The sequence below is a fragment of the Hordeum vulgare genome, chromosome 1H (assembly GCF_904849725.1).
Source record: "Hordeum vulgare subsp. vulgare chromosome 1H, MorexV3_pseudomolecules_assembly, whole genome shotgun sequence".
NCBI lineage: Eukaryota > Viridiplantae > Streptophyta > Magnoliopsida > Poales > Poaceae > Hordeum > Hordeum vulgare.
Genome location: NC_058518.1, coordinates 4,005,133 through 4,018,924, shown reverse-complemented (window position 1 = coordinate 4,018,924; position 13,792 = coordinate 4,005,133). Strand labels below are relative to the sequence as shown.

At 41.3% G+C, this 13,792-nt stretch overlaps 2 protein-coding genes across 2 annotated transcripts; one reads left to right on the top strand and one right to left on the bottom strand.

The window, feature by feature from the left end:
• Positions 1 to 5,745: 5,745 nt before the first annotated feature.
• Positions 5,746 to 8,384, bottom strand: LOC123424689 (LEAF RUST 10 DISEASE-RESISTANCE LOCUS RECEPTOR-LIKE PROTEIN KINASE-like 2.4). The gene is made up of 3 exons (XM_045108390.1): positions 7,582 to 8,384; positions 7,019 to 7,200; positions 5,746 to 6,897 (listed from the first exon to the last, which is right to left on the bottom strand). The coding sequence occupies exons 1-3, from the start codon at positions 8,343 to 8,345 to the stop codon at positions 5,771 to 5,773; spliced, it is 2,073 nt and encodes a 690-aa protein (XP_044964325.1). The 5' UTR covers positions 8,346 to 8,384; the 3' UTR covers positions 5,746 to 5,770.
• A 360-nt stretch (positions 8,385 to 8,744) lies between these two features.
• Positions 8,745 to 12,387, top strand: LOC123424605 (rust resistance kinase Lr10-like). Its single transcript, XM_045108275.1, has 3 exons — positions 8,745 to 9,657; positions 10,839 to 10,862; positions 11,064 to 12,387. Exons 1-3 carry the CDS (start codon positions 8,850 to 8,852, stop codon positions 12,134 to 12,136), a joined length of 1,905 nt encoding a protein of 634 aa, XP_044964210.1. The 5' UTR covers positions 8,745 to 8,849; the 3' UTR covers positions 12,137 to 12,387.
• Positions 12,388 to 13,792: the final 1,405 nt, after the last annotated feature.

The following is a 13,792-nucleotide window of genomic DNA, read 5'->3' as shown; positions in this document are numbered from 1 at the left end:
TTACGAGGCACGACACGTGCCTCTGGCCATCTTCGTGTTGCTGCGTTCGCGTGCGTGTGTTCTGGTCCCGGTGTTTGCGTAAGCGCCGGTGAGATATCGAGTGCTACAACTAGTTCGTATACGTTGAGCCGACTTGCACGTACACGACTAGTCGAGCTGCAGGGTGATCGTGTGTTCGATCCTGAGGACGAAAAGCCAACACTACTGCTGGCACTTGTAATGTATGTAAACTGTACTCGGCACTTCACAATCTACAAGTATCTATTCCTCACTATTCAGCAGGCCATATGCTACTGCAAACTCAATATCAAATTATGCTGCTGTGAACTAAGGAGTGCATTCGATGAATTTTTGATGAATCGATATTATATACAAGTTTTTTTATTAGTCACGTCAGAATCAGAGTGCAAGTTAGCTTCTCACTGACGTTGATTGAATGTTGGTCCAATAACGCAAAGTTCCTTTCTTGTCTACAAACGTATTTGCTTCTACATAAGAAAATAAATGTGTTTCCTTTCTCACCTCTCCCATTACAGAAAAAACGACAGTCCTTCCAAGGACTGGTTCAGACATTTACTTGGATTGGAATTTGTATCTAGGAGTAATAACAAAAAATAGATAAGCAATTGTGTATGAGAATGGCGTTTTCAAGCTCGGCCTCCATGAAGGGCGAAATTTTTGAAAAAATCAAAATTCGAAACATTTAGTTCCAAAAAATCTGAAAACAAATATACAACTAAACAAGGATGTGATCCGTGCGTGTGTAAAATTTCAGGTCGAAATACTTTGAAACGTGATCTGTACAAAAAAGACAAATTCATGGTCTGAAATGATGAATAGTAACATGTGTTTAAAAGTACCAGATTTGTCTTTTTTGCACAGCGCTTATTTCAACATATTTTGTTCTAAAAATTTACACACTTGTGTATTATACCTTCATCTATCTATGTATTGTTTTTCAGAATTTTCTAAAATATTAAAATACGAATTTTCATGAAATTTGAAGTTTGAATTTAAAGGCCTCCATGGAGCTGGGGAGCCAAAAGCAATTTCCGATTGTATTTTTCAAACTTAAAATAAATTTTCTCTATTATTTTCCTCTAATTAATGACACTAGTCGTCAACCCGTGCTAATGCACGGGCTAGGAATTTTTGAAAATTTAAAATATTGTACATAAAAAGTTCCAACAGTTATTAACTTAATATCTCATACAAATCGTAAGTACGAAATATTAATAATTATTTTTATGACTTATTTTTATAGCGTACAAATATAATATTTCTTTAAGCCCTATACTTAACACATAGTGTATCATCATATATCTTTTCGTATTAATCCGTGTGCCACCATAAAATATGGGTGACACCATTATACATATTTAATTGTTCATTAGTTTACAAATGGCTAACTGCATATCTATATGTCCTATCTATTTAACACTATTATTATTATACACTTATCATTTATGATTTTGCTCTCTAACTCTCACTATTGACCGGTTATTCCATATTTCCGTAAGCATACGTGTGATTAAATATTTTTTCGAAAGCATGTGTAACCAATGACCATTCTTTACATCATTCTCCGGTCCATCCGTATGTATTCTTGATACACATGCGCATGCTAAGACACACACATATCCCTTCGTAACGCATCCCGCGCCCACCAGTCAAGTGTTCATTAGTTCAATATGCTAATGAGTTGCACACTTCGGTATGGTCCGTGGGCCAGTTTAACTGTATCCTTGTCTTTTAATGTTTGTAAGATCATTGAACTTTTTGAAGTTCACATTTAAATTTGTGGAAAACTTATATCACTATATTTCTGGTTTTCTGAGCAGATAATTTTTTACTTGGACTGTAATATTCTAGAATCCATCGTTATATTTTTAATATTTCAAGACTAACAATTTGAATTCTATTTGAATATTTTTAAATTGGCACTTATATTTCTATAGGCTTACCCTTTTGTTATGTCTAAGAATTCCCCTAATTATTGGATGTCTGTCGTAAAGTTGTTTTACATTTATGAAAATTACCCTTTTGACATCCCAATTGGGCCATCTGGAAAAGTAATAAGGATGATTTTCTTCAGACCATTTTCCCTAGACCTTATCATATCAAGTTTTTAGCGAGAAGCCCCTATCCTTGTCCATGATATATAGCTTATCCATTTGACATCTATGGCATCAATTTATCTAGTGTCAATCTCTTATTTCTACTACTATTAAATGGCATTTTCATTTAGTATAAGTGCCCCGCATTGTGTGCTTATTCCTTGAATATCTTATGAATACGAAAGCTACATCCAGTGTCCTAAGTTTGAAATAAGTCAGTTTCTGATGCACTCGCATGGTTTAAAATTTTGGGTTTCTAAAATATAATATATGATTTTTTATTAAATCTATTGATGAGATAGATTTAGAATTTTTTCTATACTGTTTTATTTTTATTTTTCAGAAAACACTATGTGCATGTCAATATATACTTAGTTAGTAAGAATTATTTATAAATCGCGTTAGTATATACTATATGTAACTTGCATCCTTTGTCTGAACTTCTGAAATCAGTCTGCTAGAGATGCACTCGCTCGGTTTTACAATTCTAGATTGCTTTTTAAGGTTTCCGATGCACTCGTGCGGTTTAGCGGTTTTAGATTTAAGGATGACAACATTGCTCATCCGATGCACATATATTTTTTTGGAGGAATGATGTCCGTTAAGCTGTGTTACACATGCATGTATAACTTCATCAACATGTTTCCAGAAAGATAATCTTTAACTTATTACACATTTGCTTGCGCAAGCAAAGAAGAAACCTTAAAGTGATTGGTGTGCCCACAAGAGCCTACAGAATATTGTTTTTAATTATGTGATGTTTGTAGACGTATAGTATTTGAACTGAAAAGTCCTAGTCGGATAAGTCTCATTTTCTTTTTTTTCTTGGGGACTTTGCATGTACAATGGACTCCTGGGTATTTCCTTCAAAGCGTAATATTCATGGACACTTGAGTCCATCGCATCTCCCATGTAAACGCACGGAATAAAGTTTCCATATCACGTTGAATTCTAGACGTATGATTAAGATCTAATGGTTATTTATATGGATTGTAGTATATCATCCTGAAAAGCAGTACAAAATGTTACTCGTAGTCTCCACGACTGATCATCCTATAAATACGAAACGATTAGAAGACGCAGCTATAATCATGTTTAGGTCAGAAAAATAGAGATTAATTTGTCACCGTAAATGCTAGATTCATTTTTATGACTTAATTTAATGAGCTGCCTATCAAACTTGTAATATGGTCCTAGGTACTGAAAAAAGAAAGAATGTGTTTTGGTGGCTAATTCCTCGGCGTGATGTTACTCGTGTATGGCTAGAAGCTATTGCCTACTACTGCTACTACTTACTCCCACCGTCTCAAAATTCTTATCTTAGGTTTGTCTAAAAATGGATGTATCTAAATACTAAAATGTGACTAGATATATTCATATCTACACAAATCTAAGACAAAAAAATTGAGACGGAGGGAGTATAACTTACCTCAAACAACAGCCCTGTCTGCCATGTCTCTATCAGTGTTCGTGCAGATAGGTGCATAGAACGCCAGCATCATAGTTCACCTGGCCAAAGAACTTGTACATGCATGCGCATCATCGCCTGACCTTTGGGATTTTCATGTGCACACAAAGATGAAAACTTAATTGGTCACTATGGCTAGGTACAGCCTATAGAAAACTATATTTAATTCCGGCTGATATCCAGATGTACAGTATTTGAACAGCAAGTCCACGTCACAACCGTTTCCTATTTCTTTTTTAATTATTCAGAACTTTTCATGTCCGTGGTTTCTTTTAGCCCCACGTATTTGTTGTAACATCCTTTTGCCTTCTTTTTTCTTGGGGACTCTGCACGTTAACGTTTTTTTTGTACGTACAATTTTGTGTAAGATCCTATCAAAGTTCTTTCCTTATTTAATCCTAACCGCAAATTCCAGATCCGACAGCTTAATTAGTCTTGATGTTGTGGATTAACATGGAGGCTCGTATGGTACATCCAATTAGTAAATATAAGATATAAGATATAAGATGTGCACTGCTAGGAAGGCAGATTGTGATAGGGGCTACCACTTGCGTGTTGCGGTACAAAGCAGTGGACGGCAAGGATAGCAGCTTCAGGACCGTATCAGCATTATATTCCTGGTGTTGGAACGCAAGACTCTTCTGCCCCATCTATTGGGTAACTGACAGTGTCCACATATCTTCCAGTTCCAGACATGGCAATGTCAGTGTTATTGAAATTTTCACACGAGTGACATTTGACGGGACAAGAGTCTATGCAGTCACTAGAACACGGCATGGGGTTCCATCAAATAAGACTTGGAAATATGTTGAATTATGATCATGAGAGCATGGTCATATGCTTCTGGAAACCCAATCTTGGTTTACGTTGTTGTAAATTAAAGACCTCCTTCAATGAATTTGCGATTGAATGTTATTTCTTGGGGGGTCTTATTTGTTGCACTGGAAATGGAATGTATGTAAGTTAGCTTCCAAGTAATGTTGATTGATTGTTTATCCAATAATGCAAAGTTCATCTGTTTTTCTGAGAAAAGGAACACAAAGTTATCTAAACAAATATTTGTTTCTACAATAAGGAATAGAGGTGCTCTTTTTCTCATCTGTCCTATGACAGGGGGTGAATCCATCCTTCCGAGGAACCGGACGAGTGGTTCTGACATGTATATCGACCGAAATTTGTTTACAAGAGTAAACAAAAAAAGTCATATATGTTGAACTTAACTGAAATTACTTTGTTGTTTCTGCAATAACAAGTGCAGGACCAGGAAGGCAGTTTGTGACAGGGGCTGCCACTTGCTAGTAGCTTCAGTCTTAGGGTAACATATCACAGGACCACAAGATTTTTCTGCCCCATCTACTGGGTAACTCACAGTATCCACCCATTCTTCAGAAATTGCAACTGTCACTGTTACTAGAATTTCCACACTGTGATGGCACCCCTTGTCGCACACACACACAAGTACCATTTGACAGGACTGGATCTCACCAAGTCTATGCATCCACTACAACACGGCAGGGAGTTCCATTAAATCAGAGTTGGAATTATTATTTTCCCTGCCTACGATCGAAGACAACATGTAAGAAGATCAGCTGTGGCATGTGGCTCTGTTCTTAAATGTGTTCTTTAATTCCATGACCGCGACGATTTCTTAGCGGCAAAGAGGGGAAAAGGCTATCTATCTATGTCTTTGCACAATCCTGAAGGGTAGATTATGAGAAACTGCAACAATGCCAATTATGCAGCTGGAAACTCAACCTAGAATGATGTTGCTGTAAACTAAAACCACATCTCAATAAATTTGTGATGAAATTGGAGACCAATGGTTTTATGGGTCTTTCATATGCAAAAGAAAAGAAAATGCATGCAAGCTAGCTTCTCAGTGATAATCTTCATCCACTAACTGTATGTTCTCTGAAAATGTTTCTCAACAAGAAAAAGGCAGCCTTTTGTCACCTCTCACAGACTTATTTGTATCAAGAATTTACTACTCAAGTAATATTTTTCATCATAATTTATCAAGAGTAATGAGCAAACAAATAGATGGATGTAAGATTTCATACTTATTTGATGAAGTTGCTCCGCACAGCAAGCAAGGCAGTTTGTACAAAGCATCTATACTTGGTTCGTATTGTTACAACAATAACTTTTACAGATATAAGTTAATACCACATATTGTATCTATACCTCACACATCGTTTTCCTCTGACACCACACTCAATTCCTCCTCCGAGACCGCCGTCAGCTCGGAAGTGAAATGGTAAGAGTCCTCCACATGGATGTGTCCTTCGTCACAGAAAAACGGCCTCGAAGGCATCTGCAGGCCATCAACCCCAGCCTCCAGGATCTCAATGACCTCGCTCATCGTTGGCCGATCACGAGACCTCATCTGAATACACCATAATCCGACAACACACAGCTTCTTCTCCAGCTCGTGCATGTCGGCAGCAACTGGAGATATCTCGCCCGCTTCTTCCCGGGTCAGCTGGTCGTACACCCATGACGGATAGTACGCCTGGCTTGAGGACCCCATGTTTGGATCAGCGTTCCTTCTCCCGCCGGCCATCTCCAGCAACAGCATCCCGAAGCTGTACACGTCGGACTTGCTGGATATGACGCCGAAGCTCCGGGATATCATCTCGGGGGCTATGTAGCCGACGGTTCCCCGCATGGCGCTCAAAGGAACGAAACTGTCGCCCCTCGGGTACAGCTTGGCAAGCCCGAAATCTGCGACCTTTGGGACGAAATTGTTGTCGAGAAGGATGTTGTGCGGCTTAATGTCAAAGTGTAGAATCTGCATGTCGCACCCCTGGTGTAAGTAGTTGATCCCCCTGGCAATGCCCAGAGCGATCTCGTTGAGCTTGTCCCATGAGAAGCTCTTCTCAGTAGAGAAGATGTACTTGTCCAGAGAACCATTGGGCATGTACTCGTAGACTAAGGCCCTTTGCATTTCCTCCGAGCAGAACCCCATCAAACGCACAACGTTGACGTGGTGGATCCTGCCGATGGTGGAGACCTCGCTGATGAAATCTTCTCCATTGCAATTTGAGTTGCCCTCTAGCATCTTGACGGCGACATGGACACCGCCTGGGAGTAGCATGCCCTTGTACACAGTGCCGTAGCCCCCTTGGCCCAATTTGTCTCTGAAATGGCTTGAGATTGCAACGATGTCTGTGTAGGCATACCTCGTAGGGCCAATCATTTGTTGAATCCTGAGGAACTTCTCAACTGCATCAATTATGATCCTTGTTTTCCAGTACTTGTAGGCTAGGAATATCCATACAGCCAGGGGTGCCAACAAGAACCTACATAGTACTGCCCAACAAGGCGACACATACAGATGTAAGCTAGATACTTATGTCCAAGATTTTGTCCATGATGATTAAAAGCATGTAAATTCAATTTTGAAACTAAAAGGAATATAATTCTCACGTACCGAAAAAGAACTTGGGGACAGCAATCACCGATAATATGGTCACAACAACCAAAACAAACGGTGTTGTGTAGTAGTGATCGTTGGAGTACTGAGTCACGCATTCTAAGAAGTGCACTTCACTCCAGAAAAAAGCATGAGTCCAGTTCACGATGCTTGCACCAGATGATTGCTCCTTGAAGTAGCTGCAGATCATATCATTTTAAAGAAATTGATTTAGAACGGAGCACGGTTCTTGGATTCCATTTGCATACTAATTCAATCCCATTTGCAAACAACAACAGTGTTCGACTTTGCCACCATGTAATTCGACTATGTGTTCTATTCTGGACGGTTGTTTTAAAATTTGACATAATCTAACCTGTGCCCGACATGGATGGAGTAGTGCAATTGATTAACAGACCTTTGCTACCAATTAGCATTAAGTGTGTAAGTACAAGATGAATTAATGACGAGTGTGTAGGTGCTCTACTAAAGATGGGCTTAATAGCCCGACATTAATTCTTGATAAAAGTAGAGAGTAGAGAAACTAAATTAGGGAGGAAACTGAACCACAGGGTGATCACCTGATTGAATTGTTGAGGCATAAATTGATGTTTTTTCTTAACTTCATAGAAGCAGAAGGCCCCGTGGTGTCCACAGGAAATTGGACAGTAAACCCCTTACTTATGACTTGTATGATATCTGCATAACTTGCATTCTGTAGCTGTAGCCAATCAGGAGAATACTCGTTACCAAATGGAATATTGGCCAGGCATCCACAATAAGGCTCAAGATCTTCAACCATACACCCGTAATAAGACACCCAGACATAAACATGTGAATTTTTGGCACTCAGGCAAGCAACGGGCTTGTATGCACTATTCTTCGCTACTGCTCGTGAACAATTAGCAAAACATGCTCTGTAGTAGCTTTGAGTGACCAAATAACGAAGGCCAGGTGGTGAAACTGAATCAATTTCGCCAAAGTATCCATAGGCCAGGTGATTCCTCTGTGGAAGAGGGCAGTTGCTACTGGTATTGAAGTTGGGATCCACGACCCAGAAGTAGGAACCGGTGTAGTTGATGGCAGTCACATAGTATGTTCCTGTGTTGATGTGAATTGTAGCCTTGCTACTGGTGCAACCCAGCTCGTATGCTTCAACACCACACTCACCAGGATCACCTCGCCGACGAAAAGGAGGTCGTATGTCTTGCAGATGCCCACAGGAGAAAGGTGTGCACCCATCGTCTAGTCCTTGGACATGATCTGCTGCAAGAACTGCAACGAGGGAGAAGACAGTTAAGGATTGCAGGGTAATAGAACGATGAAATGCACCGGGGTTCCCCATGAAAGCTTTCTCACAGATGCACTAGGGATTTGATATCCTAGTTTAGTTCTGTTAAGAGTGCTAAGGGGGGCAAGGGATCGACATCGACTAGTTGATCATATCCAGCTGTATATACCAATTAATGGTGTGATTGGGATATGGATTATGACTTCATTGGTATATACATGACGCTCAAAAGAGGAAGATATTCTCTCGATTGTGTAGCTAGGACTAGAAGACGACCCAAGACTTGGAGTCTTCTGTACCATCAATGTTTCCAGAGATTTTCCACACTGTGACAGCTGCCAATAGACTGGACAGTAGGCTGAACCAAGTCTGCAATCACATTAAATCCACAAGAGCATGGCATGGACTATCAATTTAAACACTATCCTCATCATCAGTAGAGCATGACTGTGACTGCTTACCTATAGATGGTGGGGAATAAGTGTTGTTTCTTTTTGCATTGTCCACTCCACTTCTTCTTCTTCTTCCTCTCCATCTCAGTTACAATTGTACGGAAAGATGCGTAAATTACTTGCCATAGCCCTGCTGCTGCTGCTGCCTCTGATCAACCACGGAATCTACTTGGCAACGGCATGGGACGATAAAGATTTCTTCAAATACTGCCCACCATCCCAGTGCAGCGAACACGGCCCAGAGATCAGGTATCCTTTATGCCTTGAATCCAGCAATACATCATCATGTGGTTGTGGTGACAGAACAACCAGGAAGTTAGCATGCTCTGGTCAAGACACCATCCTTTTTCACCCCGTTCTTGGCCCATACAATGTTAGCGCCATAGATTACAGGCGTTCTTCAATGAAGATTATCCCGCTTGTAGACCCATGTTTGGTGCTCAAGCAGAAGCTCGTCATCTCCAGAAACTCATCATCTCCACAAGTTGATGTTTTCAATGATGAGATGCCAAGTAGTGACCGATTTTTCATCCGGAGTTCTCCAACAGCCCTGGTGCACTGTTCAAGAGAGTTCGCACCTGGTGCTGCCGATGGGATTGTTGGCCCAGTCTCCTGCCTTAGCAACACAACCCACTTCTTTTATTTGGTGGCTGGTTATGAAGACATGTCTCTTCTTCCGTTGGACTGCAAGGTCATCACAGTCTCAGATAATGTCCGTGGCGATCTGATACCCATGTATTGGACTTGCAGTCCATTATTCGACCCAGGGTACTTCAAGAAACAAGCAGAAACATTCCTCGGTTCTGCTGAGACCGAGGTGTGTTGGGAAGATTACGATTGCAGACAATGTGAGCGCAGTGGGCGACGCTGCGCTTTCAGCTCAGAACGGAATGAACAATTCTGTATGCCTGGCGGTATGATCAATTCTAACTCTCTAGAACCATGTTTAATTGCATCATCCTGTTTTATTTGTAATGAAGTTTTGAAGTCTAAAACTAGAATTGAGTGAGTGGAAAAAAGGAGAGAGAGGAAAGTATTAAATGGAGAGAGTTGACTAATCATAGACTTAAAATTTCACTCTATAATTTCAGGTGTTTGAATCTCCACGAGAATTTCTGTCAACTATTGTCCTTTCAAAATAGCACCACAAATTATTTAAGTAGCCTTCTTGAGCAAGCACAGTGACCTAAGCACCTGAACTCATAAAAAGTCTGAAAAATTATTGGGGAAAGAAATAATGTTTTGTTCATCTATTAAACACTCGCCTTATAAAATTTATTCATCTATACAACACTCAACTAATCCTTTGGAGATATCAGTCCAATACTTTGGTACAAATTCACAAACACAATTTCAATACAAACAGAATCCTAAAGCATAATACTTCTGAACAACAAAAGAAAACAGAAATGAGTGTGCAAATTATCATTTTTATAAAAAATATAATAAACCTTCCATTCAGGTCAACATTTTACCAACCGGATAATGTCTAGCAAGCCCCAGTGCTCTATCTATGAAGCCTGCCATTCAGGTCAGCGACCCATCCAAGAACCAACCCTTGCCAAGTTTTCCAGGAAGCGCATTACAGAGCCAAGCCGAAAGCAAGGAAACCAGCAAAAAACCATCGACAGCACAATCTTCAACCGGTACCACATCCTCTGTAACATAACACAACAACCAAAGCACGCATAAAAATAGAACAGTTGGTAGGCTGTGTTTCCTTTTGTAATGGGATCTTGAGTAACGTCATTGTCTAAGTTCAGTGTAAAGCTTGGCCAGTACCACAGTATGTTCATGACATTCTCTTCTAGATATGAAGACATGTGGTTCTCCTATATGCTCTCCAAAAATGAAATATGGTTGGTCAGTTGTGACAAAGATTTTCTCTTTCAAAAAGGCCGAAAGATTACTGTTTCTTTGTTTATCATCAAACATTAAAAGCTCTATTGTATCACCGCTAGGGAAATGTATGGCACCAACGGTAGACAACAACGAAAGCAATTTGACAGTTCTACAAAAAAAATCAAGAAGTATTAAGTCATTTATATTTCCTAAACCATCATTGGAGTCTAATTCTCTTTTCTGGTATCTGCAGGTTCCCGTATCAAAGTCATCGCAGGTACTACTTGATTTATACTCTATCGTATTTATATTTGTATTGTTCCTGTACCATTTTAATTTCAAAATTTGTATTATGCAAATCCCTATTGTTGGCTGCTCTGAACCATGACGTGCTCTTATCTGAATATCCACATAAAACTAAGTATGGGCTTTTAATTCCCAGTGGAATATGCTGATGTCATATTGTTTGTTTATTCAGCTACGTCATCGGTGGCCGCATTTGTTGTTCTTTTGTTAACGGTGGCCACTGTGCTTTATCTTTCACTCAAGACAAGATATAACGCGGAGATACATTTGAAGGTTGAAATGTTTCTCAAGACATATGGAACATCGAAACCCACGAGGTACACTTTCTCTCAAGTTAAGAAGATGGCAAGACGGTTTAAGGAAAAAGTAGGGCAGAGAGGATTTGGAAGTGTCTACAAAGGCAAGCTACCAAATGGAGTGCCTGTGGCAGTCAAGATGCTAGAGAACTCTACAGGAGAGGGAGAAGTATTCATCAACGAAGTTGCAACCATCGGACTAATCCACCATGCCAATATTGTCCGCCTCCTGGGATTTTGTTCCGAAGGAATGAGACGGGCTCTTATTTACGAATTCATGCCTAACGAGTCACTGGAGAAATACATATTCTCTAATGACCCTAACATTTTTCAGAACCTTCTGGTACCAGACAAGCTGCTAGATATTTCTTTAGGCATCGCCAGAGGAATGGAGTACCTGCATCAAGGGTGCAACCAGCGCATCCTCCACTTTGACATCAAGCCTCACAACATCCTGCTCGACTACAACTTCAACCCAAAGATCTCAGACTTTGGCCTTGCCAAGTTGTGCGCGAGGGACCAAAGCATCGTCACCTTAACCGCAGCAAGAGGCACAATGGGCTACATTGCACCAGAGCTATATTCCCGGAACTTTGGGGGAGTATCGTACAAGTCGGACGTGTTCAGTTTCGGCATGCTGGTGTTAGAGATGGTGAGCGGAAGGAGGAACTCAGACCCAAGTGTTGAGAGCCAGAACGATGTTTACCTCCCGGAGTGGATCTACGAGAAAGTGATCAATGGGGAGGAGTTGGCGCTTACTCTGGAAGCGACTCAAGAAGAGAAAGAGAAGGTGAGGCAGCTGGCGATGGTGGCACTGTGGTGTATTCAGTGGAACCCGAGAAACCGGCCGTCGATGACGAAGGTGGTTAACATGCTAACAGGGAGGCTGCAGAGTCTGCAGATGCCACCAAAGCCTTTCGTCTCATATGAGAATGAACCTGTGCTGTAATAAATCAGAGGAGGAACTACCATACTCTGTCAGCATTCAGGGACTGGTATATATACTCTGCCAACACTGCATCTGGAGGTGTATGAATAATCACTGGTCAGCGGTCACTACCACTGTAATACAGGATTTGTAGTTGGACTTGTATTTTAACAGCTACTCCCATATTTATCTCTACATAAGTTGCGAATAGCTCGTGTAAAATTCGATACTCTGCTGATTACCTTAATTATCGCTGCATTGCAGTCCGTCCACATCCGACAGTTAGTGACGGAACTTTTCCTTCCCAGCACAAAGTGAATGTGATCCACATTCACACATTTTCACTTGCACATCAGGTAAAATGCCACCATTGAATCGGAATTCCATTTGAGCATTTTCAATTCGAGCTTCGATCATTTGAGTATGATAACAGACTAGTAAATCAGAAACTGTGGGAGGGAGAGGAGTGATGTACCTCTTGATATTATTGGAATATGAGAGGAATCGAAGCTCGGCTAGCTGCTGCTTGCTGCCGTTGGGATTGGGGGGACTGCTGCTGCGGTGACTGCTCCCTGCCGGCTGCGGTTGCTTCTGCTGCTGGGTTTGGGTGACCGGCGCATGCTTGCTGCCGTTGGGAGCGGACGGGGCGGCAGAAGTGGTGGGCGGCGGCCGGCGTCATCGTCGGCGGCGGTGGGCGGAGAAGCGTGGAGGCGGCTGGGAATGGATAGCATCCGTGTGCACGGCCCATAGTGGGCCCTGCGTGAAGCCTACTTCTAACAACAAGGCCAGAGCCCATCACCTTTCCCGGGCCGATCGAGGTCCAACATTGCTCACTTCTCTTTTTTTTTAAATGTTTTTTTAACTCGTTGTGTCGAATAGTTTGAGGAAACAAACATCTTCTTCCCACCCCAACATCTATGTTTGCCCTGATCACCGCCGCCATCCACCTCAAATGATCCATCGAACCAGCATCGGCCGGACCGTCGTCTCTCTCCACCCATGACTGATGTTTGATGTCACCTTCTCCTCTCGGTCTCGAATGGCCCTTTGCCATTGCCTTCGTTCGTTTGCCCCCACCCCGGCCTTCCCTCTTACCTCGCCTTCTCATATTCTAATGAGCCATTCCGCACCCGCATTCACCGCCAATTTTGCGTCATCGCCTTTATTTACGTTGTTGGGTCATCACCGACTCAGGTTCAGTCCTTTTGTTGCATCATCCCCCCCACCACCACCAATCGTCCACCACCGCCTCACCTCCTATCAGCCGCCATGGGGCACTCTACCTCCACCTTGGTGGTGCCACTCTAGCTTCTTTTATGGCCCAGGACGACACGCCAATGCATGTTTGATAAACAATTCGACACAGTGAGACTTGAAAAGGGTTTACACCCCCCACCCTCCCCCCTTAAAAAAAGAGTTTACCACATGGGAAGAAAACATTCGGACACATGGGACTTAAATGGATTGCGGCCACTACGCCCATTCACATAGGTATGCTTTTTTTCTTTCTTGGAATTGTGCTTAAAATATAAATTATAATCCAATCTATAATGAAAAGGAGTAAAGTATTCACTTGTTAAAAAAATCATAAAAATAATTACTTTAAAAATGTTCTTATTTTATATAAAACTTAATGCAATTGACACAATGTTCACGTATACTAAAAAATATTGTTAT